The 27,444-nt window shown below is 44.0% G+C and overlaps 1 protein-coding gene across 1 annotated transcript in view; it reads right to left on the bottom strand.

The window, feature by feature from the left end:
* Nucleotides 1-27,444, bottom strand: part of LOC119456321 (sodium-coupled monocarboxylate transporter 1) — a 67,693-nt gene that overhangs the window by 7,702 nt on the left and 32,547 nt on the right. Inside the window, exons 3-14 of the mRNA XM_037718024.2 lie at nt 25,133-25,324; nt 24,090-24,158; nt 23,859-23,910; nt 22,917-22,984; nt 14,370-14,450; nt 13,381-13,454; nt 12,714-12,854; nt 7,457-7,586; nt 6,348-6,436; nt 5,560-5,669; nt 4,936-5,003; nt 3,141-3,227 (exon numbers count right to left, since the gene is read on the bottom strand). Of these exons, the coding sequence (XP_037573952.1) occupies nt 3,141-3,227; nt 4,936-5,003; nt 5,560-5,669; nt 6,348-6,436; nt 7,457-7,586; nt 12,714-12,854; nt 13,381-13,454; nt 14,370-14,450; nt 22,917-22,984; nt 23,859-23,910; nt 24,090-24,158; nt 25,133-25,324 (1,161 nt within the window). The remainder of the gene's footprint in view (nt 1-3,140; nt 3,228-4,935; nt 5,004-5,559; nt 5,670-6,347; nt 6,437-7,456; nt 7,587-12,713; nt 12,855-13,380; nt 13,455-14,369; nt 14,451-22,916; nt 22,985-23,858; nt 23,911-24,089; nt 24,159-25,132; nt 25,325-27,444) is intronic.

The raw sequence follows: 27,444 nt of genomic DNA, 5'->3' as shown, positions 1-27,444 counted from the left end.
TATTTTGCCTGGCGCGGACAATCTGTCTCGTGCGGTGCGTTGCAAGCGGAGCGAAGTGTGGCGCGACTGCCTCGCTAATGAGAGGTCGCGAGAGGCAGTACGTGGGTGACGCGTGAGCGTGATTCACAGCAGCCGCCGCAGACAGACCTCCGCTCATGCAGCCCTTTGTTTACGTGTACAAACGTGTACGTGTTTACATGTACGAACGACACGCGCTACTCTGGCGCTACTCTGGCGCCATCTTGTAGCCGTGGTCGCCGCAGAACCCGTCTTGCGCATCACTACGTGTTTCTTCTCACGCTTTCGCCATACCCTCCTCCTCCGCTTTCCTCCTCATGGTTCTGCTGCACCCTCCTCCTCCACTTTCCTCCTCGTGCTGTCTTCGCTAACGCCGACGCTCGCCGCAGGAACGGGCGCCTAATAGCTGCGCTCTAAAAAGCGGTGTGGTGTGTGTGTGTGTGTGTGTGTGTGTGTGTGTGTGGGTGTGTGTGGTGTGTGTGTTGTGTGTGTGTGGTGTGTGTGTGTGTTGTGTGTGGTGTGTGTGCGTGTGTGTGTGTGTGGTGTGTGGTGCGTGTGTGTGTGCGTGTGCGTGTGCGTGTGCGTGTGCGTGTGCGTGTGCGTGTGCGTGTGCTGTGCGTGTGCGGTGTGCGTGTGCGTGTGCGTGTGCGTGTGCGTGTGCGTGTGCGTGTTGCGTGTGCGGTGTGGGGTGTTTGTGTGTGTGTGTGTGTGGTGTGTGTGTGTGTGTAACTTTATTTAAAGAGGTCCGGAGGCTCGACTTAAGCCGAGGCGGGCCGCTCCCACGTTGGCACTGTCAGGCCAGGCCAAGCCCTTCAGCGACATCATGAGCCCTCTGGATAGCCCTTAGCTGGTCTTGAAGCAATGAGCTTTGTATTCTTTTTTCCCATCGAGTCTATTCTTCCAGGAGGCTGGGAAGAGTTGCGGAGCACCCCGCGAGCATATGTTTGACTTCAATGATGCCATGACAATCATTACATTCCATCCTAATCTCCCTCTCTATATATATTTTGTTAAAGTGGTACGGCGTGGGGTATGTACCCGTTTGCAATAAGCGCAGCGAGACTGCCTGAGCCCTGTTCAGTTTTGAGTGTGGCAATGGGAATTGCCTGCGTCCTAGATAATAATGTTTGGTTATCTCATTATAAGTTATTAAATGATCTCTATATCCCCGGCCTGATGGTGAACGGCTCGGTTATGGCTGTCACGGTTAGCAAGTCCTCGTGCCAAGTCATGCGCAACCTCGTTAAGGTTTACCCGAGTCTCGTACACTTTCCCCATATGCGCAGGAAACCATCGGGTTTCTGTTCTCCTAATCCTAATGTTTTCAAAGAGTTTAGCTGCAACTCCAGCTACGTAGCCTTTATCAAAACTTTTTATAGCGGCTTTTGAATCACTGTAAATGAAGGCCCACTTATTACTCCTGATGGCTAGAGTGATTGCCACTTGTTCCGCCACCATGGGTTCCTTGGTAAAAATAGTGATAGCGTCTTGCACCTTTCCTTGCGAATTTGATACAATGGCCGTATAGGCTTCTTTACCTTTCACCCAGGCAGCATCAACTATAGCTGCCAGTTGGTTCTGCTGTTCTATCTCCTGCAACAGTGCCTTAGCTCTTGCCTTTCTCCTTTTGATATTATATTCTGCATGCATGTTTCTGGGAAGAGGGTTGGTTCTGATCCTATCCCTAGCTTCAGTACTTAATTCCACTTCAGCCTCTATTGGGCTCCTTGATCTATTAGGTTCTACACCTATTGTCTCTAATATCTTTCTGCCTGTTCGTGTTTTTTTTTTTCAATCTTTCGTTTTGCGCTAGCTGTTGGGCCTCAGCGATTTCTTCCATTGTGTTGTGGACTCCTAGACTCATGAGCTTGTTTGTCAGTTGCAGCTGGTACTCGGTATCCCTAGGGCTATTTTAACAAGTTTCCTCCTCATGACATTGAGTTTGTTAAGTTCTGCCTGTTTCCATTTGAATAACCCGGCCACGTAAGTGAAGTGGCAGAAAGCAAAAGAATGTATTAGCCTCAAAGCACTGCAAAAACTTATTTTGGCATGTCAATGTCTTCATGCTAGGCAAGCAGGGTCAAAGTTGACGTGGGGGGTACCTATACTGTAGTCACTTCATACCTGTCAGTAAATTGCACATGTCGACACAGTGAATGCACTAATAAATTATGTATTCGAAGTTAATATAAGAATTCACGAAGGACCACATCTTCGCGAGATATATCAAATCCCAGATGCCGTGCGTCAGCCCGATCCATCGTGTACCTGAAAGTTCTCTACTCGACCACATTTTCCATTACTTTCCACCCGCTATCTTTATGCTGTGCGCTAACGGTAAGCTGTTCTAATAATGAAGATAGATAGAGGAAGTTATTAACTTCTATATGCGTCGTAGCAGACCCCTTATTTTAAAGGGGCCATGAACCACCACTCCGGCTTGGTGAAATAACATAGTCCGCGGGTATCATACGCTGCTGTGAACATGTCACCCAAGTTTTGCTGTCGTACGCTGTGCGTGGAGCTCGCAAGTGCAGCGCGAGAGCACCTTTCTCTCAAACGCTCCCTTTTCAACACAAGCCATGTTCCTTACTGTCTTCTGGACGCTTTTTTCGTAATAAAGCGGATTCCCATACGCGGCTGCTATCGGTAGCTGCGGTCGGTACGTAGCGTAGATACTGCGGCGGCCACGCAGCCACGAGTCCATTGGCTAAGCGCACTGTGGCTCGCCGAGGACAATCGCGTCGTAGGCACCAAAATACATTGTGTTTTTACATGCTAAAACCTCAGTCTTAATATGAGGCACGCTTTGGTGATGAACTCCGGATTAATTTTCACCACGTGGGGTTGTTTCATGTGCACCCAAGTATAGGTTCAGAAGCGTCTTTGCATTTCTCCCCCATCAAAGTGCAGCAGCCGCAGCCGGGATCAAACACGTAAGCTCAAGCTTAGCAGCGCGACGCCATGCCCACTAAAATACCACGGTGGGTATTTAAAAATAAAAACATTTTCTTTAATTCTTGCTACATCGTGATTTCTTGGTGATATATGTTGCTTCTTTGGAAGATGAGCTACGTAATGAACTCGGATGTACATGAACAAAAAAGAAATCGAACACTTACCGTGCTTCCACACCATGGAAACAGAAGGCCAAGGAAGAATAAGGCGCAAGTGGCGCCTTTTATTGATCCAGTCGTGACGAAAGTGGCCTACGAACGAAACTAGTGTTGACTTTTGTTCATTGCATCTTGTCACATACTAAGAGAAACGCGACACATGTGGCATAAAATGTTTGTTTCCAGTTGGCGAGCCACGAAGATAAAAAGAAGAAAAAAAATAGAATCATGTCCCGTATTCAAATGGAAATTCGTGGACTTCCTCGCACGAAGACCCGCTGGCCAATCGTGACAGCTAGCGTATCATTAACAAAGGCAGTCGGCCGCTGGCAAGCAGTTCTTACTGCTTGCCAGCGGCCTCGCAATTTACAGGCGCCGGTTAAGCTTGATTCATACGAGGGACTGAATTTTGAGAACAAGCCTGACGTAGCTTAGGGCAGCAGAATCTCATAACACACAAGGACACCGAATACGAGGTCTTGCCGGCTCGATTCGTTTCAGGTGAGCCACGTCATGGGAGTCTACGCACTGATTGTGCGCTCCGGTCAATCGTGTAAATCTAGCTTTAGCCTCCACATTGGCTGTGTTTTCGGACACGCTGCAGACGGATAATATTGCCAGCTAATCGGGCAAGGCCCATCTTAAGCTTCGTTTCAATGCAATCGAAGCTAGCAAAAAAGGTATTTTCGCGAACACACATCGATGTCAATAAGGTTTCGAAGTCAAAAAAGATACAGGCTACTTTGCTGTTCAAGTAAGGCGGCTGAACAGAATACTTGGAAACTCGACGGAAAAGTTAATCTCCGCACAAGAAAAAGTATTGAGTTTTTTTTGTGCATTTTACGTCATTAACGTTGTGTTTTACATAAAGTGGCATAAAAAAGTTTAAAATAACGATAATATGTGTTTTTCTGAACTTTATATTGATGATGGGAAATGGCATTGAGTCGCACAAATGTTAAGCATTCCTTTACTTGAGCTTCAAACTGTCTTAGCTGCCAGCCTAGACTGTGTCCAATGTTGGCCAGCATTGGAACACACTCATTATAGAATTGTATTAAAATTCCGTTGTACACTATCCTCCCCAATGTTAAGACAGTTATAACGCTTCACCTATGTCTCATTTCGCATTGGTGGATGTGCTAATTATTATGATTTTTTAAAGCGACACTGATTTGTCTCTACAAGCTGCTGCATAGAATGCAAACTCTATCGCAATATCTGGCAGGCGCTTGCATGAGTTGAGTTGACGGCAAAACATTTGAATCAAATTGTTTATTTTCCCTTCAAGAGTAAAGTTTTATTAATCGTCGAAGGCAAAAATATACAATTTTTAGTCGATAGTATCGCCAGTCTAATTTTAAGACTCTTTAGCATTATTTTTTCGCTGCCTTCTTTTTATTTTTTTTAGAAATTAGTTTCTCGGTGTTTTCAAGCTTCCCACTTCATTGAAAATTTTCCTTTTTTTTTTTTGCTCACCAAGACGTAAAATTTTATGAGGTTTTAAAAATGTCTTCACATTCCACAGAAAGGCAGCAAAAGCAAAACAGCCAGATTTTCTCAATTATTATAGCATAAGGAGCAAGACTGCGTGGAAGTCTTAAGTTATGATTTAAATGTATCCCTTGCTGTTGCTTAAGTCGGCCACATGGCACATGAAACAATTAAAACAATGCAATAAAAGCTACGAGCAACAGCCTTTTCTCATCTGTTTTTCTTTCACCAAATAATGCAGCATTTTATTCAGTTTGCGACCATCTTCATGCAGAAACTCCGAAGCGGCAACTGCATGCTATCTTACCGATAATATAGAAGGCAAGCTTCCCGAGAGAAATGCAATGGCCACCGCGATGAGACCGAAACCGGCAGCTGGAAAATAAAAAGATTCGTGCTTTAAATATTCTCACCGACAGCAAAAACAGGAAACGTCAAACCGTAATTCGCATTGTCCCATACGCGGCACAGCAACTGCAAATTTGAACCAAAATCAAGTGACGTTTTCATACAATAACTCTTGAACAGTATGCGAATCTACCGACTCTCAGGAGATCCCACACAGTGGGCTCGCGCCATCTGTGATTTAGAAAAGGTTATCTCGACTGAAGCGAGCCGCCAAGCGAGCAATGCGGCACCCGTCGTCAGGCAGGAATTTCACGCAGAAAATTGTTGCTACAAGGTCTGAAACCATGCGACTTTCGTTGTGGAGTGCCGCTTACTGTCACGATTACCGGGTGGCCCGCTGTGCAAAAATTAAACTATGTAGATATACCTCACCGAGTCTCTTTGCATTTGGTATATTCCTGTCTAGTTTTATCCCGAATATCAGATATATCTAACGCAATGTTTACCTCCCTTTATATTTTTATAACGACGCTAGATCGTGACGTACTAAGAATACCATGATTTAAAAATTTTGCACCTGTACCTATCGCCTTCGTTGCCCACATGACACCTTTGGGAGAGAGCTTCACCATGGGCTTTAGAAAATCTTCCCATGTGATGGCGGCCAAGGCGTTGTAGCCAGACGACAAAGTGCTGAAATTAAAGGCAGCAATGCCATCAAAACCTAAGGCCACTAACTCAAGTAAATAAGACGCCAATCATACCGGCAAAGGTATTGCTACTTTTTTTGTGTATGAATGCATCGAATCAATGGATTTCTCTGTGCAAAGTTATTAATATGACGCGTTCACATTACAGGTATCTCTTGTTATCGTTACCTGACATATATTTCTGTGTTTATATTGATCAGATTCCAATTTCTAATATTTTCCTAACATTCTTTGAAGGATCTATGTCAACTGACTTAGGTAAATTTTCTTTAGTGGTGATTGGGGCCAGTGTAAGAGAGAAGCGAATAGGGCAGGAACATAAGAAAACAAACAAATGAAACTCTGTTGGTGAAGGCTACGTTTGACTGTCCCTGCATGTGTTTTGGTTGTGTCTGCGGTATTCTGAGTGCGATACTCGAAACACAGTGTCCTCCTTAAAACTTTCATAGTGGGTGTTCAGAGTGCATTCAAGTAGTGCCATATTAAGCTCTACAATGCGTTACGGCGCACTTGTGCTGTAACGGATCTGAATTAGGCAAGACATAATTTTGTTACAAACGGTCATACGGACAATCGGCTGAGTCAATGCTCAAGATTATGTGATAAAACTCGGTACTTATAGACACAAAATCCGCCAAAAAGAAAAAAAAAACAGTTTTACCTGAGCGATCCACTATAAACGGCCGTGACAAAAAGTCCCGTGATCCCAGGTAGGTGGCCCAACGTGTCCATCACAAAGTACGGCATCAACTGCGACATAAGAGGGCTTCCAATCAGATAACCGTCTAACATATCTCCCCTCCTTTATTTCTCAAAATTAACTTGCAAATTACCAATGAATTATTCCTCAAACAAGCCACGAACAAAACAAGAAGCGTGTTGGTACTTTATGACTTGGGCGAACAGCATGTTTCCGCAGAGCCAATAGAACGAACTCACCGGGCTAAAAGTGTAGGTGAGCGTTTATTACCCGTGTTATATTGCCCAAAGTTATAGTCGCTTGGTCGCTGTGTATTTATATGATTTCTTAGTTGACATAGCAACGCTATTGGTGTCATTGGTGTTGCTAGGTCAACTAAGAAATTATATAAATCTACATTGGTTTGCGTTGCTGAGCACGAGATCGCGGGATCGAATCCCGGCCGCGGCGGCCGCATTTCAATGGAGGCGAAATTCAAAAACGCCCGTGTTCTTGCGTTGTAGTGCACGTTAAGGAACCCCAGGTGGTCAAAATTAATCCGGAGCCCTCCACTACGGCGTGCCTCATAATCAGAACTGCTTTTGGCACGTAAAACTCCAGAAACAAGGTGTCATTGGTTGCTTGGACATCTTTTTGAAACTGCCGTCTGTAATACACTAATTTCTCCTGGTTTATTCATTGAGCAATTTAGTTTGTGGAGAATGCCGCAACAAACTAGCGGACAACGTTTACAATTACAAGCCATCTATGAAGAATGAAGACAACTTCGAGTATAATACTGGAGCTAGCTCTATTGCGAATCTTCCAATCTCATTTTGTTTTTCATTGAACGAAGGAGGGGGAGGGAGTCTTGGTGGATCATGCGTGATCTTGGTGTAGGCGTGTTTTTTACACCTTGTCCTTACTTACACATTTGCCAGACACTTGAGGGCTAGTTCTAAGCTGGCTTGTCTAAGCAATAGATAGTTCATACATAAGCTTATATTTACGCATTTCCAGCCGTAGTTATCATGCAGGCCGGTAAGGGCTGCGATTGCCACCATTCGAGCGCAGGTCATTCCTTAACTTGCCTGGTCGTACTTGCTAATTATGGATGCCTTGACCGGGTCACAGCGATGATAGAGCGCGAAGAGCAGCAGGCCACATAGCGCAGAACACGCCAGAATTGCGATGATTCCGACCATATTAATGTACAGCGCCCTGCAGTAGGGAGAGAGATAGGCATTCTTCGATGGAATTCTGGACATGTTTGTCTGGCGATTAACGTAGCATGCTGTCTGTGAGATAGGTAATGCATTAAATAACACACGCAGGCACGCGAACACACCCACATGATTAGAGACCAGATTTTAGGAAAATGCCTATTTTGTTCCTTGCGCTCCTATCGCCCCACTCTGATATATGAGCATGAATTAGAGGTTAGGAAGGGCTTTTATAATGTTTTTATAGTGCCTATAAATGCCTATTTTGGCGTTTGTGCCTAAATGCCTATAAATGCCTATTTTCAATATCGGCGCCTATATGAACACTATTTAGCCTCAAGTTTCGCTTTCGAGTGCAGTTAGAGCCCTTTATGTTGCCGGGCAACATTGACTGTTCGGAACTCTATGGGGTTCAGCCTAGTCGTTTAGTTCAACCAACTCTCGGAAAACAACTGCTAGCAGCATTGAAATGGGATGCGCCGGCCAGCATACACCGCTGCGCTGACATTGCGCGAGCGGTTGGCGAATGCGAAACCGCGGAGAGCCGTCAGGGGAAAGGAGAGTGAAGAGCAAAAGAAGAAAGAAAAATGTGATGTGCACGCGGCTTTTGTTTTGTTTGTAATTTACTTTTTAAGGTGTTCACCACCGTCGGGCGTTCCTTCTCAGTGTACGAGATCATTCTCAGTGACAAGAGGCACAATGGAATCCAAAAATCTGGAGATGGTGATAGTTTGCTATTGTTTCCACAATCTTCACAGTGATCTTAGACTTCGTGCCGCGTGCTCTCCAAACAGATTTCTTCAAATATGTGCACTTCAAATGGGCGGAAGTGTATCTGGCATTGTTGGGACGTCTGGCCTGTACAATTCGGATAATGTCATTGTATATGAGGAAATTGCGAAGAGTTGTACCTAACAGTCCTCATGTAAGAACATGCTAATTTCTTAATAAATCGTAGTCTCTCTTGCATTTGTTATTTGTCTGTTTTTGTTGCGTCTTAATTTAATTGCGTCAGGCAGACATAAAGTATCGTTTTTTTAATCAGTATTCCCAGCTTTCAAGTATTCTTTTTCATGCCTGTTTCACTATATGCGACGCTCGAGTACAGTGGCCATTGAACATGAATATGAGCAGTGTCTTTATTGAATGAAGCCAATTGATCGTCATTAGTCCAGCAGTTTTATGGCACAATTGCACGGCTATGTTCAACTGTTGGCGCCTTTGTGCCATCATAGACAATAACATTTCTTGTTTTCCTATCGTAGATATAGGCCGCGCACGTCTTCGTTTGAAATTATTTGCATTTATGTAAAAGTTTATTGTGCCTATATTTACGACGTTGGAGGCCTAAAACGTTGTTTTGCCTGCCTATTTTTGGCGCCTAAAACGCGCTTTTTTAATGCCTAAAGATCCGGCCTCTACACATGATGCACTGCTGAGAATCCCAAGCATACACTGTAACAAGTATCAAGATGGAAGCTTCCTCCGTGACAGCGCGCTGCAAGTCGGAACCTCTGATGTAAACAGTGCTTTGGGGGAGTGAATCCCTATCTAAATGTGACAAAAACGGTGACCACAGGACTGCAGGGTGTCACAGTCACTGCTCTTGTCATTATGTCCGGCACTTCAGGGCACCGCTAACGAGCGTCTCCAGCGACGGCTACCTGGCAACTGGCGTAGTTTTTATGTCGAAATGGCTTTCTTTTGAAATAACTAGTCTCACGAAATAGCAGTGCGAAGGACAGGAAGACGAAAGCAAAGACGACTTACACAGCGCTGAGGTCCAGCGCTTCGCGCGGTTTTTACCCTTTTCATCATGATCCAACCAGCCCAATTCAGTACACTCAAGGCATAGCTTGAGAAGGTTTGGTTTCTGGAAGCTGTCCAATGGATTAAGCTACGAATGCAAAGAAGTGGTTCTTTCTATTTTTTTACAGCTGTATTTTGATGTCATACCGCTTAGAACCAAGCATTACGGAAACATGTGGAAATCAAGAACGACAACAAAAGTGTGCTCTAAAACCACCACCTTAATTAATGCTGGAGTAATTGCTTGCGCCTCACCAAAACCAGCTGTGTTTGCTCAATGGCTCCGGTGTTCTGCTGCTAAGCACAAGGTCGCGGGTTCAATTCCATCTGCAGCGTCCGCGTTCCAATGAGGACGGAATGTTGGAGCACTCCTGTACCGCGCGTTGTGTGCAATCAATCAGTCAATCAATCGTTTAAGCGTATTTAAGGCCATCTTCAACTACCCTGCAGAACGGAGTTATAGAAAAAAATCGATACTACCGCAAAAGGATTAGCCAGCACTCCCTTCTTTCTAAATGTGTAATTCCATACAACAGAACTTGGTATATAGCAATAATACGACATCGCAAAGAAAAAAATCACGCAGAACCCGTCACGATGAGTACCTATTGCGATAGCATTTCAATGTTAGCGGGCATGCTGATGTCATAACTTTGTTTAGGCACAGCATCACGATGTTATAACATTGTATACATTTATTGTTGTAATCATTCTTGTTACTATATTTGCGTCGCTTTGTTTCGGAATTTTGCCACTCCTCTCCTTAGAGACTGTAATTAAAACTCCGAGTAGAAGATGATGTGCACTAATGTACGATACATTTCCAATCTTAAATTTCTTACACCTCTGGCAAAAATACGATCCATTAGAACTACGGTCCTGTTACGCTGGCCACTCGTTTTCGCTCATCTTACAGCTTCGGTTGTAGCCACTGCTCATTGTCTTGATATATTCGATTGGTGAATCCCTGCCCTTGCGATTCCCGCTTATGCCCTACAACCTGCATTCCCATTCTACATCTGTTGCGTGGTGTGAAGGCGGCCGTCTGTGGCGGAACGTTGTTGTTCTTGCTCTGCGATCTCTTGTGCCGTTCACGCACAGAGGGGAGGCCTGCTTTGTCTTCAGGAGTCATTTGACACTGCAGCTTCAAGAGCTGCTGAAGCTCCCGCAAGGGCGGTGATATTTTGCGTTTGCTAGATGCGTGGTGCCCTCGTTCGACGGCTGTCGCAACTTCGAGCCAGAGGCGACTACCATGGGAGGCGCAAGGTGTCACTGCCTATTCCAATAGGGTGATGTGAAATAAAGATGGATTCAATCTATGAAGGGAAAGACTGTAAGGACATGATGAGTTAGTGCAGAGCAGTTACAGTAACGTCGGGGGTATAGAATGGTAATGCAAGAAACTAAAATTGAGTTGTTAAATTGGGTGGAGAAAATATGTGGGGACACTACAGGATGGATTCAGGCCAAGCCGACGTTGAGAGGACAGTATTCCTGTACTACCTCAGTGCACACAAATTTCAACGCTCAGGGTACACCATTACGTATAGTTTCTGGCTATTAATGCAGCTTACTACAATGTAGACTGGGATTTGCTACAGTATATTCGCGAACAGGAGCGCCTAGAATTTCATCGAACTGCTCAATTAAGTATGCCAGCTATATATGTCAAAAAACATCAAATATCAAGTGGTACGAGAAATTCGCAAAGGAATAATGGTGCCCGGCTAACGTGCTTCAAATTAGAGATCTTGCCAGGGTTAAAAGTTAACCAAATGATGGTGCGCCAGCTGTAATTGGATGCTCACGGTACAACTACAAATGACGCAGCATGAACTGACGTGGGATGGGCCTCTATTGAAGTGAGAAAAGCTCATAGCAAAATTACTTTTGATGAATGATTCGCGAACATGGGTAACAGAAATTGGGCAGCTAGAGTGGACAATTACCTGTACCTACATAGCGTGGGCACGGAATGAAATAAGAGGTGAAGAAAGGCGGTGTCCAACAACAGTGTAAAAGAAGCGCAATTAAGCGGAACGTAGTCATTAAAAAGAGAAATAGAAACAGTATAGTGGATGAAAAAAATGAAAACTCAGAAAGTCAATGAAGTTTTACAAAAAAACAGCAAGAAATTAGGAAAAACAATGTGCTTTAACACAAGGCGCGCTACATCGCTTTTCGAAGTCCGAGCCGGCTACCTGAGGGCGCAAACATACATAATTATATTTTCAAGAGTATGATATGTGTGCCTGATGCGGAAAAAATTCTGGACACGACTAAGTACATTAGAATGATATGCACAGACCCAGCCAGAACCCTAAGAAAGTCCACCTTCCTGAAGTCTCGGAGCTCAAAGCTGATGGGAGCCGTAATTGGTCAAAGTGGAGATCAGCAAGAGGGATGATTGGAGTAGTAGCGAAAAAAAAATGACAGGAAGAAACGTAGACGGGATCGTCATAGGCACAGGTAACGCTGTGAGATATCGCATAGCTATGTAAAATGCTAGATTGGTATGTAGTAACACGCAAGTAACTCCCACAGACCGACAGATAGAGAATTATTTGTCGCCAGTCCGATTCAGATGGAATCGGACTGGCGACTCAGGAGAATACTCAGGAGAATAAAGACTCAGGAGAATACTAACGTACGCCACACCGCAGCTTACAAAGACGCCCGTAATTGCATTTAGCTTGCTTCACACAACTGTGTATGGGACAGAAGTCTATAAGGCAGCGGAAAATAAACATGCCCATACCGTTGCGGCTAACCTTTTTTTTTCTGTCTATAAACAGACTTATAGAGGTCTTTGCTGCGAAATATATTCGCGTTCTACTTGTCAATAGTAGTTACTCGCTGGCTCTTTATCCATTGCAGAGCAACGTCGCGTAGAACGCCAATTTACTTCGTCTCTGATTTTGGGGACGAATATATCGAAACTCGTGTTTTAGTATCAGAATTCTTACACATGCGTATTCAGCCCTGACCGGTCTAAACGACACAATATAAGCATTTGCATGATGTTATCCGCTTTAAATTAATGATATTGGCTAATTCGCTTACCAAGAGTCTACTGCCGCACACTTTCAATGTCCGACGCTGCTATAAACATTGTCCAGCAGGAATTAACGTTGTCTCATATTTCCTGTGTTCATTAATTGCAATACGGCAGTTTCTGACGGAACACTTTCTACGGGCGCAGTCAATACGACTACATCATGGTGGCGTACTCTGCAATGATAAGGTCCAAGGCAATTACGCGGATACAAAATTCTGTATGCTATCGAACTGCGCATGCGCCAGCGCGCATACTTACGTGCGTGCCTTGCGAGTCGATCTGAGGCTGCAGTAGCGCTGAACCATGACCTGGTTGGTGCAGAATCCTGTCATCCATGTGATCCCGGTTCCGAACACGACGCTCCAGAATGTGAACGTCTTCTGAAAATCTAAGGTCATGCTTGGCGCCGCAAAGAAGAGCAGTGCAAATTGTTACCTTTCGATAGTAGTGTACGTGGCGCCTCCGCCACGTATGTAAATATGTGCATATGTGCGTATGTGCGTATGTGCATATGTGCGTATGTGCACGGTATGTGCATAGGCAGTGAGCTAGCTACAGTTACCAGTGATATTTACAAGGTTATAAGAAAAAGATCTCGAGATAAATAAAAAAAACTTTATATAGATCCAATTCACGTATTGAAATCTATCGGGAGCGAAGCTATCGTGACGCGGCATGTCAAATTGTATACAACTAAATGGGATGCGCAGATATGTCTGTTCATTTCATGCAACCTGCAAACTCATTTATGTACTCGTATATGCACACCACAGTGGGTTCAGAATTTTATTAGCAGGCAGTAATTAGGTTTTTTTCACAATGCTATTCACAAGCTATGCCGAAATGTAAACACCGGTTTTGCAAACACAACACTCCCCAGTAGAAGTTGCAAGGCTTTTGCGATAAAAAGAGATTTTATACCTACTCAAAAAACTCTAGTAGTCCGTGTTTGTTGACAGTCTCGAAAACTGCATTAGGCCCACCAGTCAAAATGAAGCCCTGTACCAGCAACCACACAAACATGAAAAAAAGATAGGTTATGCACTTCATTGTTCCTATAGCAACTGCAATAATGCTGACGAATCTACTTCATCTATACAGTGTTCAACCAGCTCTCATACTACTGTGGCCAAACAGGTAAACAATAATAGCTTTTTTTTAACCATCGTGGTTTCTTGCCAGAATTGCAACCCTCCCCCTTTCAGAGAAAAATTCTGGGTACGCTAATGAATGTTCGTAATGTTTAATACCAAGAATTCTCGAGACAACATTGTCGTAACACAAAAACTTAAATAGAAGCATGGGCTTTGTTGAATATACTCTGCATTGGCAACAGTTTTCTGGAAACGTTAAAGACGCAGTAAATGTAACGAAGAGGCACGAAGAGCACAACAAGCGATTAGCAGGATTGCGGCGACAAAACATGCGCAAGGAGTAACCCGCGAACCCGCGTGGAAACTCGTATAACTACAATATGACCTGCGACAACCGAGGCACCAATATGGCAGCTCAGTAAGCACAATTACTGTTGTCATTATTCCTTTATTTTCTTCTGCGCGTGACAATCATGTGTAGTCTACATCTTGGCCACGCCAACTAACGTACGCCGGTTTCTTGAGAAAGAAAGCAAAAGGCAGCAAGAACAGGGGCTATACTATATTTCACAGGCTGGCTCCTACAGTGGGAGCCGATCTCAGTATTACGCAAAGATACCGTGTATATTGAAACAACACCCGCTGTCTCATTTCAACGTGACGCAATCTTTGCGTTTCTCATGACGAAATACTTACTAAAGCAGTGATGGGTCACCTCGTTGTTGAGCGTAACAATTTGAATTTCATTTGCAACTTGCGCTGCTCAGATAAATTTAACCCTGCATATAATAACACTCCACTCAAAAAGAAACAAGGGTACCTTGATCGTGACAATGAGGAGTCCGCAAATCATCAGCAGTATTTGCAGCACGTCAGTCCAAACGACCGCTTTGATGCCTCCCTGCGAATGAGTCGTTTCAAGCAACATTCCTTGCGTATATACCATGGATTCAGGGAACTACGCATCAGGCTAAAAATATACCATCAGCTATGTTTAGCACCAGCTATAAAAAGTATGTCCAGCGTCAGCATTAGAAATGGGAACGCCCTGAAGCACCCATGAACATCATGAAGCGCAAGTTCATCAAATAATAAAAAAAAAGTGATACGATTGTTTCCCAGGGCGAGCGGCCGGTCCGAAGTTTGGATGAGGAATAACCGTGGGCACAGGCTACAAAGAAAACGCAGCTTTATCTTGTTCGCGTGAAAGTACCGTTTCGAAAATACCACGGTAACAAATAAATAGGCGCCAGAAGCAGAACTGTAGCGGCAAATCTTTTTTTTTTTTTTTTTTTGTCAGTCACAAGGCTTTACGCATGCTTTTCCCTTGCTAGAGTGTCCATCGCCGTATGAAATAAAAAAAAAGAACAGAATTCTTGTTTCTGGCGCATGGCACTAGCAGCTAAATTGAACATGATGATCGTAAATGTATGTACTTTAGCTCAAGTCAGCTTCACATGATGCCGGGTGATTCCACGAGAGATCAACACAGGTCCAAAATTTCATATTTTAGATTCCATTGAATATTTTATACTTTATGCGCATATCACTCGGTAGCACAAAAGTGAACTTGGCTTCCTTGCCAAATAAATACTTCAGGAGGAAAAAAATACCGAAGTTCCTCAGTGTGGAGGCGCTGTTTTCTTGCACCCGGCATTCGCGCAAATTCACAACGATGTGAAATACTAAATATTACCGCTACAATAAAATACATTTTTTGCGTAAAATGCATACGTAATGAGGAGTCAGCTAGCATTGTTTGAGGCGTCTGGGCAAAACGGAAGTGTTTTAGAAAAATTTGTCAATTTGCTACACTTTTCAAAAGTTGCTATATTTACGAATTTTTATCTACTTAACCAATTCATGTAGCCCTTTCAAATTTGGTGCTCTGTGAGAACGTAACGTGTTCAACAATTGTACTGAATATTTTCGTTGTATCACAAATAACCATTTTTACAGTTTGCCTCAAATGTCAAGTTTTGACGAAAATGAACTCTATTTAAAAATCAAAATACAAAAAACCCCATCGTTAATTTTTTTCAAAATCTCGTAAACAGCTGCTCGTAGACACTGGAAAAAGAATATTAAAAAACATGTTGCATTATTTTGTTTGTAGTGACAATATAGCTGGTCGAAATCAGAGCTTCATTGCCTGCAAGTCTAACATGTGGCATTACCCACTGAGATGGTTATTTCTTAGCTCCTTAACGAACATCAATTACTGTCGGCCGAACTAGCTGGCCAACAATGCACGGGATAGTTCTCTGACGAATCCGAAAGGATGATAGCGTGCTGTGGAGAACAAGTTCTCAGCTTACGAAGTGCTGCAGTAATGTCGGCACTTTCCGCATTTCTTCGAGAAGATCAACTGATCCATAGGGCCAGATCAGGAGATCTAACAAAGCGAATCCAATACGCCGCATCACAACTGCTTGCCTGTTGACTTACAGAAGCGTCACTGTACACTTGTGGATGATCCAGATGTGCTGCATTAAAGTGCTCCAGCATGAAGGTAGGGAGAGGAAACAAGGCACTTGGAGCATAGCCGATGGATGCACTCAGAAAGGCTTGATCCTTTTCCACGGACTTGCAGCAGTGCGGGACGCTAACAAAACACGATCAGAATTGTTGACATCAGGCGTGCTTAACCAAATGTGCCAAGACCGTATGCCTGGAACACGCGGAAAAGATTTCCACTGGTTCTTTTTGAGGCGGCGAAAGTTCTCTGCATCATACACATCTGCATAGAGCAGTTTTACATTTTTCAGCGTTGCGGTCATCTGCGCCACCATTTCAGAGGCTGACTTAATGACTGCTGTGCTGGCTGCTCTTAGATTGTAGAGCGAGGCTTGATGCTTTACTAAGCCACCAACACCATCGCAAGCGTTCTTACCATGGCCTGTGGCCGTAAAAAGCCACTTCGTTGACATGTGCTCCTTCTGTGACAGCTCGTAAAACTGATACTTGTTCTTGAAATGGCTACTGGCACCATCAGACACGTATGTAACATGTGTGTCAGGCTGAACTTCTTCCTTCATGTACTCACAGATTTTTTCCAGTGCAAAGCAAGCGTGCGCAGCATCATGGCATACGTCATCACTGATGACAGCAAAACTTTGAGTAGACCGTCTACTCGTGACGACGCACGTAAATATAGAGACCTGTTTTTTGTGCCAATGGTACGACTGTATCTCGTTCGGTACAACAGCTGTCCAATTCTCTGCAAAGTCAAAGTGGAAGACACAGGATCCGCGCTGTTCATTTTGTTTGGCGTCGTGTATTGCTGATGCTTGTATGCCCCTTATGTAGTTATGGGTGATCCACCTGACTACTCACACACCAAGCTCCTGCAGAAAGACAATAGCCTGTGTACTCTTTTTGATCAGGTCGCCATTTTCCCATACTGCATAGTTTACCTCTGTCTCTTGGGGGATTCCTAATGTAGTAGTAGTTAAAGCGTCTTCTTTTGCACAATAATCACAGTCGCACAGGAAACAATCAGTCGTGGGTGAGGTGCAAAGACAGAATTCCTTGAGGTGGTCCATTGTGTAGACACCATTAGTGAGCTCTTCTAGCGCGGAAACACATTGTGAGGCGTTGGCACAATACATGCAAAGGCACACTTCTTGTTGTGGGGCAAGAAGAACCCATTTTGGTCGGAGTGAATAAAACTTTGAGAGCCCAATAAATGTATCCGGATTGGCTTCTTTAAATAGACGATAAGTCTCTCGTACTGAGCGGGTCATAAATCTCTTGGCAGCATACTCTTTGTTCCCATCAATCAAAACAGACACTACATCTTTTTTGTTGGGACTCTGCCGAGAACAACCATGCTCGTCTTTCGTATAATATTCCACAGCAGTCTGGATGTCTGTTGGGTTCAATCGTTTCCTCTCAAGGGCGTCTGGTGCTGACCATATTCCATGCCTCTCGCGCCAGTGTCGGGATTTGTAAATCATAAAGGCTGACAAATTTGGAATGAGAGCTTGGATTTTTTTCGCTCCAGTTGGCTTGGTACCAGAGTCAACAAGCGCATTCGCTCTTGGTAGGAGGAACATCTCTCATAAGCTTCTTTAAAGTTTCTGAACCATTGGGTGCATACGCCGCATTTGGTACCTGAAGGGTCCAAATGGCGGCTGCAGCCTAAGAAGTGAGAGTTGGCCGTGGCAGTGCCATCAGTTTGAGTTTTCTCTTGCACCGGACGAAGGTTTGTGCGTCGCGAATGCGATTTCTGCGGACGCACGCGAGGCAATGTTTTGAGTGGGTGTACGCACTGCTCTCGACCTGCAAGTTCCTCTTTTTGCGGTATGAATTCATCAGCTGTTTCAGCAGGGGAGGCGTCGAAACGACACAGCAGTTCCCTAAGTCGTCTGAAGCAATTCTGGCATATCTGGTCGTCGTCATGTGCGTGGCGGGCAGCTTGCGGCAACAGCTTCCGCAGTGCTGCTAGACCAATCTCTCCAACCTTGCGGAAATTTCTTCGAAATGGTATTTTCTTTTTGTGCACCATCAAGTAATCAGCACAAAAAACTCTGTCTCGGCTGTAATGGTGAGCCATCGCAGCTCTACTCCCAGCTCAAATCACTGCGAGCACAGTTGGCGCTTCTGTATAATGAACTATGACTGTGCGGTGTGCGCTCTACCCTCAGCCCAAAAGTAGTCTGTCGTCTGTTTTGAGGTCGTTCACGCCTCATACTAGCGACGTAAACCTGAGAGCGCCTACCAGAATGAAGTGGAGGGGAAAATTAGGGTGTACTAGATGGACTCCGTAGTTATTCCAAATCAGATCCAGAGCGAGCTCTGCCCTCAGGTTCTTTTTTCGTATAAAACGTAAGACAACTTTTCTGCAATTGGTTCCAGCGAACGCTATCAGCAAAAGCATGACGTGCGAGATTATATTGTGTTACCCAAAGAGAGCTATTGCTGGGGCATTAATTTGGACACAACCTATACTTGAAACACCATAATCTAAAGCATCGCCTCCGAGATGGTGATCGCGACGCCCAATATGAAGACAGCGGTGGAGCAGACGACAAATGACAGCGCACCCGAAACAGGCGGAGTGTACGTAGCTTCTGGTTAAGGCGGTACCTCATCCCCAGAAACTTTCAACTTATTTCGCTTCACTTGCTCCGCCTGCCACTGCCTCCCGTGCACTCACTCCCCATTTTACTACACTCGTACCAACTCAATCAAAAGAGACGACTTTTACAACAGCCTCATCTGTAAGCGCGAACAAAATATGGAGGCGAATAATGGCCGAGTATAGGCATCAGTGCAGGAGTTTACATCAGAAAGCTAGACATTCTAGAAAGAGGCGCTTCTAATCATCATCATCATCAGCCTATATTTATGTCCACTGCAGGACGAAAACCTCTCCCTGCGATCTCCAATTACCCCTGTCTTGCGCTTGCGTATTCCAACTTGCGCCTGCGAATTTCCTAACCTCATCATCCCACCTGACTTTCTGCCGTCCTCGACTGCGCTTCCCTTCTCTTGGTATCCATTCTGTAACCCTAATGGTCCACCGGTTATCCATCCTGCGCATTACATGGCCTGCCCAGCTCCATTTCTTCCGCTTAATGTCAACTAGAATATCGTCTACCCCCGTTTGTTCTCTGATCCACACCGCTCTCTTCCTGTCTCTTAACGTTACTCCTAAGATTTTTCGTTCCATTGCTCTTTGTGCGGTCCTTAACTTGTTCTCGAGCTTCTTTGTTAACCTCCAAGTTTCTGCCCTGTATGTTAGCACCGGTAGAATGCAATGATTGTACACTTTTCTTTTCAACGACAGTGATAAGCTCCCAGTTAGGATTTGGCAATGCCTGCCGTATGCACTCCAACCCAATTTTATTCTTCTGTAAATTTATTTCTCATGATCAGGGTCCCCTGTGAGTAATTGACCGAGATAAACATATTCCTTTACAGACTCTAGAGGCTGACTGGCGATCCTGAATTCTTGTTCCCTTGCCAGGCTATTAAACATTAGCTTTGTCTTCTGCATATTCATATTCAACCCAATTCTTGCACTTTCTCGATGAAGGTCCTCAATCATTTGTTGTAATTCCTCTCCATTGTTGCTCAATAGGACAATGTCATCTGCAAACCGAAGGTTGCTGAGATATTCGCCATCGATCCTCACTCCTAATCCTTCCCAGTCTAAGAGCTTGAATACTTCTTCTAAGCATGCAGTGAATAGCATTGGGGAGATTGTGTCTCCTTGCCTGACCCCTTTCTTGATAGGTATCTTTCTACTTTTCTTGTGGAGAACCAAGGTAGCTGTGGAATCCTTGTAGATATTTGCCAAGATATTCACGTATGCCTCCTCCACTCCTTGATTACGCAATGCCTCTATGACTGCTGATAGCTCTACTGAATCGAATGCCTTTTCATAATCTATGAAAGCCATATAGAGAGGTTGATTGTACTCCGCAGATTTCTCGATTACCTGGTTATAATTACCGATTACATAATTATAGTATAATAAAACTGCCTTTCTGTCACAATCATCGTCAAATTTAGGCAAGTCAGAGGCTTATGCACATTGTTTTCAACCTGATGGCCCTCTTTTTTAGCACCTTGCTGCATCCTGGCAAAGCTCTGATTTCGACCAGCTATATTGTCACTACAAACAAAATAATGCAACATGTTTTTTAATATTCTTTTTCCAGTGTCTACGAGCAGCTGTTCACGAGATTTTGAAAAAAATTAACGATGGGGTTTTTTGTATTTTGATTTTTAAATAGAGTTCATTTTCGTCAAAACTTGACATTTGAGGCAAACTGTAAAAATGGTTATTTGTGATACAACGAAAATATTCAGTACAATTGTTGAACACGTTACGTTCTCACAGAGCACCAAATTTGAAAGGGCTACATGAATTGGTTAAGTAGATAAAAATTCGTAAATATAGCAACTTTTGAAAAGTGTAGCAAATTGACAATTTTTTCTAAAACACTTCCGCTTTGCCCAGACGCCTCAAACAATGCTAGCTGACTCCTCATTACGTATGCATTTTACGCAAAAAAATGTATTTTATTGTAGCGGTAATATTTAGTATTTCACATCGTTGTGCATTTGCGAGAATGCCGGGTGCAAGAAAACAGCGCCTCCACACTGAGGAACTTCGGTATTTTTTTCCTCCTGAAGTATTTATTTGGCAAGGAAGCCAAGTTCACTTTTGTGCTACCGAGTGATATGCGCATAAAATATAAAATATTCAATGGAATCTAAAATATGAAATTTTGGACCTGTGTTGATCTTTCGTGGAATCACCCTGCCGTAACCAGTGCCAGCTGCTACTCACGTCCTATAATCCTTAAATGAAAATACGTTATAGGGAAGGGTCAAGGGGTAGGGCGATTGCCCGTATGAGCGTAAAACACACAGAACCAGGGCCCGCATACAGAAAAGCTCTTACGATAAATTAGTTGTTAAGAGCAAGTTCCCATCAACCGTGATGATTTACAGGCTGGAATTCGGCCCGCGGGGGCCAAATTCACAAAGCTCTTTGTTTGTGAGAGCTGCCTTCACTAACGATACGAGTATACCGAACACTACGATTGGCTGTCGCGTACTCTTAGCGTAGCGCGTACTCTTAGTCTTAGCGTAAGAACTTTTTTTTAATACGGGAACTGGAGCTGAATTCACAAATTTTTGTTAGTAGGTCATTGGCCCGCCGCCTTCGGTAATATTATGTCTAGGGCTCCGTGTTTTCGGAGTTAATTTTTCTTGAAATTCAGAGGGTGTTTTTCAGAGTTGATTTTTTGGCGGAAATTCGGAGTTTATCGGAGTTTATTTCTCGTAAATCCCCAATTGTCTAAAATCGGAGTTAATTTTTGCATTATTCTCAACACTCTAAACCATAGATGAAATGATATCCGAACACGAAAACATCAGAACACATGAAACGTATTTTTGTTGTATGGAAGGTTTGGACGCACAAACACATATACACACAAGCACAAATACTTGAATTCAAAACACCTACATTTGTGCGTATTACAAGATTAAAGCTTGTTGTAATAGACGCAATCATACTTTACGAGGTTGCTGTCACTGAGGGAAGCACGCTCCTTTCGATTGGTGATTATCAGCTTTGAAAATTCCCTTTCAACGTTTGCGCTAGAAGACTCAGCGCGCAGCGAGAAAGCACTGGCCACTGGATAGTGTGAAGTCTCCAAAGCGACAGGGGTTCAACAATGTTACTGATTAATTAGCTCTGATAGTTCGCAAAATCACTCATTAGGTGGCTCATGTCGTCAGTTTCAAGAAACACCGACTTAAAATCAGCGCATAGGTTTCAAATGCGCTGGGTAACTCATGCTTCACATTTAGATTCACAATTTGAACACTACCAAAACGATTCGCTGGTGTACTGGAGTGTATTGAAAATGTTCCTCTCAACTGTCAGCCTCCACTTTTCGGCGACTGGTCCATAAAGATCTGCGACAGTCGTTGAGCTGTCATACGTCTCTCACTCCGTGCGCGACAAGCCCTTTGTTAAATAGGCCGATGGGTGTGGTCTACGAGATACTGTCGACGTGAGATAAAGTTTATCGGCCAAACTGTCCGATATATCAATGACTGCTTAGAACATACCCTTTCGATATAGAACGGAACAGGGTCATATTGACCGTTAAAATCGGAGTTTATCGGATAAATCCGAATTGTCAAAAATTTTACCTGCGAGTGTTTATCGGATTTTTTCGGATTTATCCGAAAACACGGAGCCCTAATTATGTCCAACAGCACGAGTGGCCGGCAGCCGCTTTTACGTATAATGAAAATTTTAAAAATGTTTTTTTTTTCGAAATTGGGATCAGAAGTTTGCAACAGAAAATAAATTGTTCCCTTTGCCAAGCGATGCTCTGGCTTAGACCTCCTATTCTTTGTCCCTTCTTCAGGTACAGTAAAAACACAAGTATATTTTTTATTGGGCGAAGATATTTCTACCGCTGCTTTGCATATTTATAGGTATAATCATGCATTATATAGTTATGCGTAGAGTTCAGTTATTGAACAAGCAGTTACCGTATTCACAAAACGTTCTTAAAATAGACTTGTTCGTAAATAGAAAACTGAAGTGAATCGATGTTCGAGATAATATTAACAAAGCGGTACTTATGACCAAAGAGTTCTGCGAATGCTGGCCCCAGAATACCGGAGTGAGCTAACGCTTCCATTTCTTCGGTAAGAGGAAAAGCATTGCACGTGATGTCACGGCTTAAGTGTCAATAATTCATACTTTTTAGTTCAATATACGCTTGTTCCGTCATTCTACGAGTATAACACTCGCACGATTGAAAATCCGTGCCCCAACTGAAAAATGAATGGCGAGGCCTACCCAGCGTGCAGGAATACTCACTACTGTCGTGTAGAAGGCGCAAACACTTCCGTTCAGCACAATAGAGAGCCACACTGGAAGACCCGTCACTGCATCGAACATTTGTTACAGAGAAGACAATAAGTGATATCGTTACATGCTGTACCCTGTCAGTGACGGTTCACACAGAGTTTAGTTGTGTCATCCCGAGTAACCCCGTGATAGCGAGAGTAGGGATGATAATTCCGACATATGTTCCCGATACTTGGTATAGGGGACGATGAAACTGTTATAGTCACCTTAGGAGACATTTTTTCGGTGAGATCTATCCTAAGCGTGTGTGAACAGATGAATATAAAAAAAGAACCCGAGAAGATCAGGATGTGTTATGCCACACCGTCCTCTATTGGTTTCGTTCAATGTTGTTTTACACGTTTCAGGATCAGCGTAACACCATTCAGCGTAAAACGCATAATCGCAGTCTGAGACGTACGTGGTTTAAGCAGAATTTTAGGGAGTTGACTTTCCAAGATTTGCCTTTCCAATTCAGCCTATCTGATGCGAAGTGGGCGACTTGAAATTGGACAATATTGGCTATTGCTGCATCGACGAAAAGCACGTGGGGCTTTGGGAGTACCTTCAGAGCTGGCAAATAAAGAATTAAAAAAAATTAACAGAAAAAGACAGGCTATGTCCTAGATTTTATGCCTATACATTTTTCCAAGCCGAAATCAATGATAAATAATACGATCCTTTAAAATAAATAAATTCATTGCTCACGCGACCGTTGAATCTGCCCTTTCTATGCAGATGTTCCAACTATTTTCTTTTTTTTTTTGCGTGAGCGCTGTCGTCAGCTTAATATTATGGTTAATGGTGGAGAAATCAGATGTGCTCTTTATCGCCGCCAAAGCTGTCAGTTGTCCATCCCATGAACTACAGCTGCGCGCACTGCTCAATGCATAATACAGAGAGGGAACTCACCCGACCCAAGTGCAAGTGACGGGCCGTAGAGCACTACGCCCATGAAAAAACACTGCAATATAAAGAAATGTGTATCATAGAAGTGAAGAGAGAGAGAAAATGATAAATGAAAGACGGGGAGGTTAACCAGGACTGAGACAAAATAATGAACACGTATTGGTGGAAAGCTCGATATGAGAGTGAACATTGAACTTTCCACCAGTACATGTTCATTATTTACCCGCACGTTACCATTTCTATCACAGTCAAGGCGGAAGCAAACTTTCGGATCACCACAGAATTGAACCGCTTCTCCAGGTACTGCAAGAGAAAGGGCCAGCACTAATGAATATTTGTGACGGCAAGGCACGTCACATTACGGCGAGCAATGTGCAGATTAGCGCGCCGCAAAACAATTCCACGGTGATTAGAAATTTTAAATAGGGGCTATACGCCGTGAAGCTCAGGTTGTTGTGAATGTCGTCAATGAGTAGAAGCTGAGTAGATGGCGAGCAGGCGCCACATAGACTCTCTGTACAGCGACAAGCAATTCTTGTGACATCAAGTGAAGTCAACTGAAACGCGTAAGCATGGCACCGCCATTCATAAGGAGTTAATAAAGGACGATTGCCCTTCAATGCACGCAGATGAGCCGTGTTTTACCGCTTATAAAAACTAAATCAAATAGCTGCAGATGCATTTTAAATACTTTTCGACCAATGTATTTTCACATTGCCGTTATAAATGGGGAGCGAAACTGGCACCTGTCAATGAAAAAAAAAAAAAAAAAGCCGGCAGATCCCATGCCCTGTGGGAATTGATGTTATGCGACGCAGTGTGCGGGGAGCCTACCAGGTTAACGAAATGACAATCAGGGCACCAAGACGTAGGCGATTGTTTCATTATCTACATGACACGCATGTCATGACCTATCATTTATGTTCGTCATACACTCTTGTCATACTGTGCTAATTTTGTTACCTACCAAGTTAACGAAACGACCATGAAAGCACCAAGACGTAGACGGCTGTTCCATGACCTACATGACACGCAGGTCATGACATTCATGTCATGACCTGTCATTTATGTTCGTCCTACACTTGTCATATTATGCCAATTTTGGTGTGTACAAAGTTAGCCACACAACCATGAGAGCACCAAGAGGTAGGCGGCTAGATAGATAGAAAGATACTCTCAAAGTGGCAAATGTTCGCCAAGAAACGCTTCGCATTTAAAAGTACAAAATTTATTGTCAGTGTATTTTTAGCGCAATCACCTTCGAGCACCCAGCCTACCTGGTTCACGCTGATCATCTCCATATCGTAGAACACGGGCATAAATACGTGAGCAGCCAGAACGCTGGCGATGATGATGCCGATGAAGTTCACCATATACTGGGAGCCGTAGAGGAAGTTTTCTGCAGGTATGCCCAAGATGGCAATCGCTGACATGAAACTGGCCATCATGGACATTGTCACCGGAAACATCTGCACAATCAATACCAAATCAACTGATATTCAGGGCATTTCTCAGTTGTCAAAAATGCATCAGCTCTTTCTCTCTCCCACTTTTCCCCGGTTTTCGCTGCAGAGTTATTAGAATTCTTGTCCCGTGTTTTGGCAATTCCAGAAGTTTACAACACTGTTCTTGTAACAATTGTGGTGAAAAATGCGGAATCTACATGATTTAGATGTGAATTATACGGAAAACATTTTTAATTACCGTGCACGTATGTTACCATTTCAAGAGCGAGGAGGCAAGATGAAGATGGTTAAACCGCTGCTCATCGCAAGCCATGAATAACTGTTCTGCTGTAGCAGCGAACTTAGCCCACAAGGAGCAAGTCTCCTAAAAATGTAGCTGTCACGACACATATGACCTCATATGTGTCTGTGGTGATTTATTTATCGATTTTCATTGATAAACACACTGAAAAAGTCATGTCAGAAATGCTGCGCTACAAGGTTGATGTTCGTTAATATCGAAACCAGAGGATAGTTGCCAGTAAAACAATGAAATTCGCTGCAAGAGAACGTCCACCGGTCGCTTTCATGCACCGCCACCGCAAAGCGCAAGGGGGACGTCGCATGGCGGCGCCTTTCTCACAGCGTGACTTTCCAGGGGCTTTAAGCGTGACATTGCGCCGGTCGAGGGGAAGGGCAGGTAGCCAGGAAAGCTTTCCTTTGCAGATGGTTAGTGGTTAGCGCGACAAACAGAGTTCGTGCAGAACGCAGCTTGGCTCTTTCACGCTGAGACATTCGGCGTCTGGAGGAGGCGGAATCCAATTTGGCGGAGGCGAATTGCGCCCAAAAGGCCCTCTCCGCGACGGTCAGTTCCAGAGCGATTTTCGCCGCAGCTGCGGCCGGAATCCCTCACACGGACCAATCAGAACGTCGTGTCAACTTCCGCACAGCATCGATGTTAACAAAGGTGGTTAAAGGTTACCCGATTCTGCACGACAACCGGTTAACTCAGCACGAATATAAAGTTATAAAAGACAAACCGATGCCAAAAATAAAAGTGCATAAACTCAACACATACGGACAAAACTGGAAAAACGTGGGCACACAGTATTAGTGTAACCAGTATGTACTGGGCAGCTGGCGCTAGTAGAAAAATATTAAGCACTCTTTTTGTTCTCGCGGCATTTCGAGAGATGGTGGGAGCTCAGGCGGTGCGAAGGGCGAGCAATGTCAACGACACGGCAATTCGGCGTTGAAAAATTCCGCGCTGCTCTAGACACCGAATGTCCCAGAGCGAACAAGTCGTAACAGATATACTGGGGCTAACAGCGCGAAAACAGGACTAATTTTTAGGGAACACGCGACACGAGCACTGCCTACGGTAAATAAAATGTTGTGTCTATACTACTTAATATTAATGTAAAACAACAGGCAGGATCCGATAGGCATTTCAAATTAGTTCTTGAAGTGGTGCGCTGAACAGATATCACCGTTTCTTACACATTTTTCAAATTTTTCTGTCAGCTCGGGTGAAATTTCAGACGAATGGTGCATTACGTGAATAAGTCTTTTTCATCAAAAAAAAGACCGCAGTTTCACCCAAAAGGCGAAGCATCAATTGCGATAGCAAATTAGTAGAGAGCTATATATATATATATAGTTACGGGGATAACGTTTATTTAGGGAGTGAGTATGGCTATATACAAGGTTTGGACAAGCAGCAGCGACGGATGCAAGGCTGTCGCGCGCCTCTGGCCACTTCGTCGCCGTCGTCTTCGTCCGACCGACAGTAGCAGCCCCTTCACTGTCTCGTGGCACTACCCCCCCGGGGCGAGAGCAGTTGAAACATATGGGTCGGTCGTCTGCCGTCCTCCAGTCAACCGGGTTTCTGTAGCGCGAAGGGTAGACCTGGTTCTGGGTGACATTTGCAGGGGTACGTTCGGATGTACGAATGGAACAGACGGCCGATGATAATCCCATGTTCGCGAACTCCTGGCGGACGACTGCTTTTATGAGTGACACGGTGGGCAGGTTGGCTGACTGAACGTCTGGAAGAACGGCCGTAGGAGCTAGAGCTTCAAGTTCGCGGCGGACAATACGCGTTACATCTTCTGACGCTCTAGCCGGTACAGGCGTCGGTGGGT

The sequence above is a fragment of the Dermacentor silvarum genome, chromosome 6 (genome assembly GCF_013339745.2).
Source record: "Dermacentor silvarum isolate Dsil-2018 chromosome 6, BIME_Dsil_1.4, whole genome shotgun sequence".
In the NCBI taxonomy this organism is placed as follows: domain Eukaryota; kingdom Metazoa; phylum Arthropoda; class Arachnida; order Ixodida; family Ixodidae; genus Dermacentor; species Dermacentor silvarum.
The sequence above is the reverse complement of the archived record's forward strand: the minus strand, read 5'-3'. Positions and strand labels throughout refer to the sequence as shown.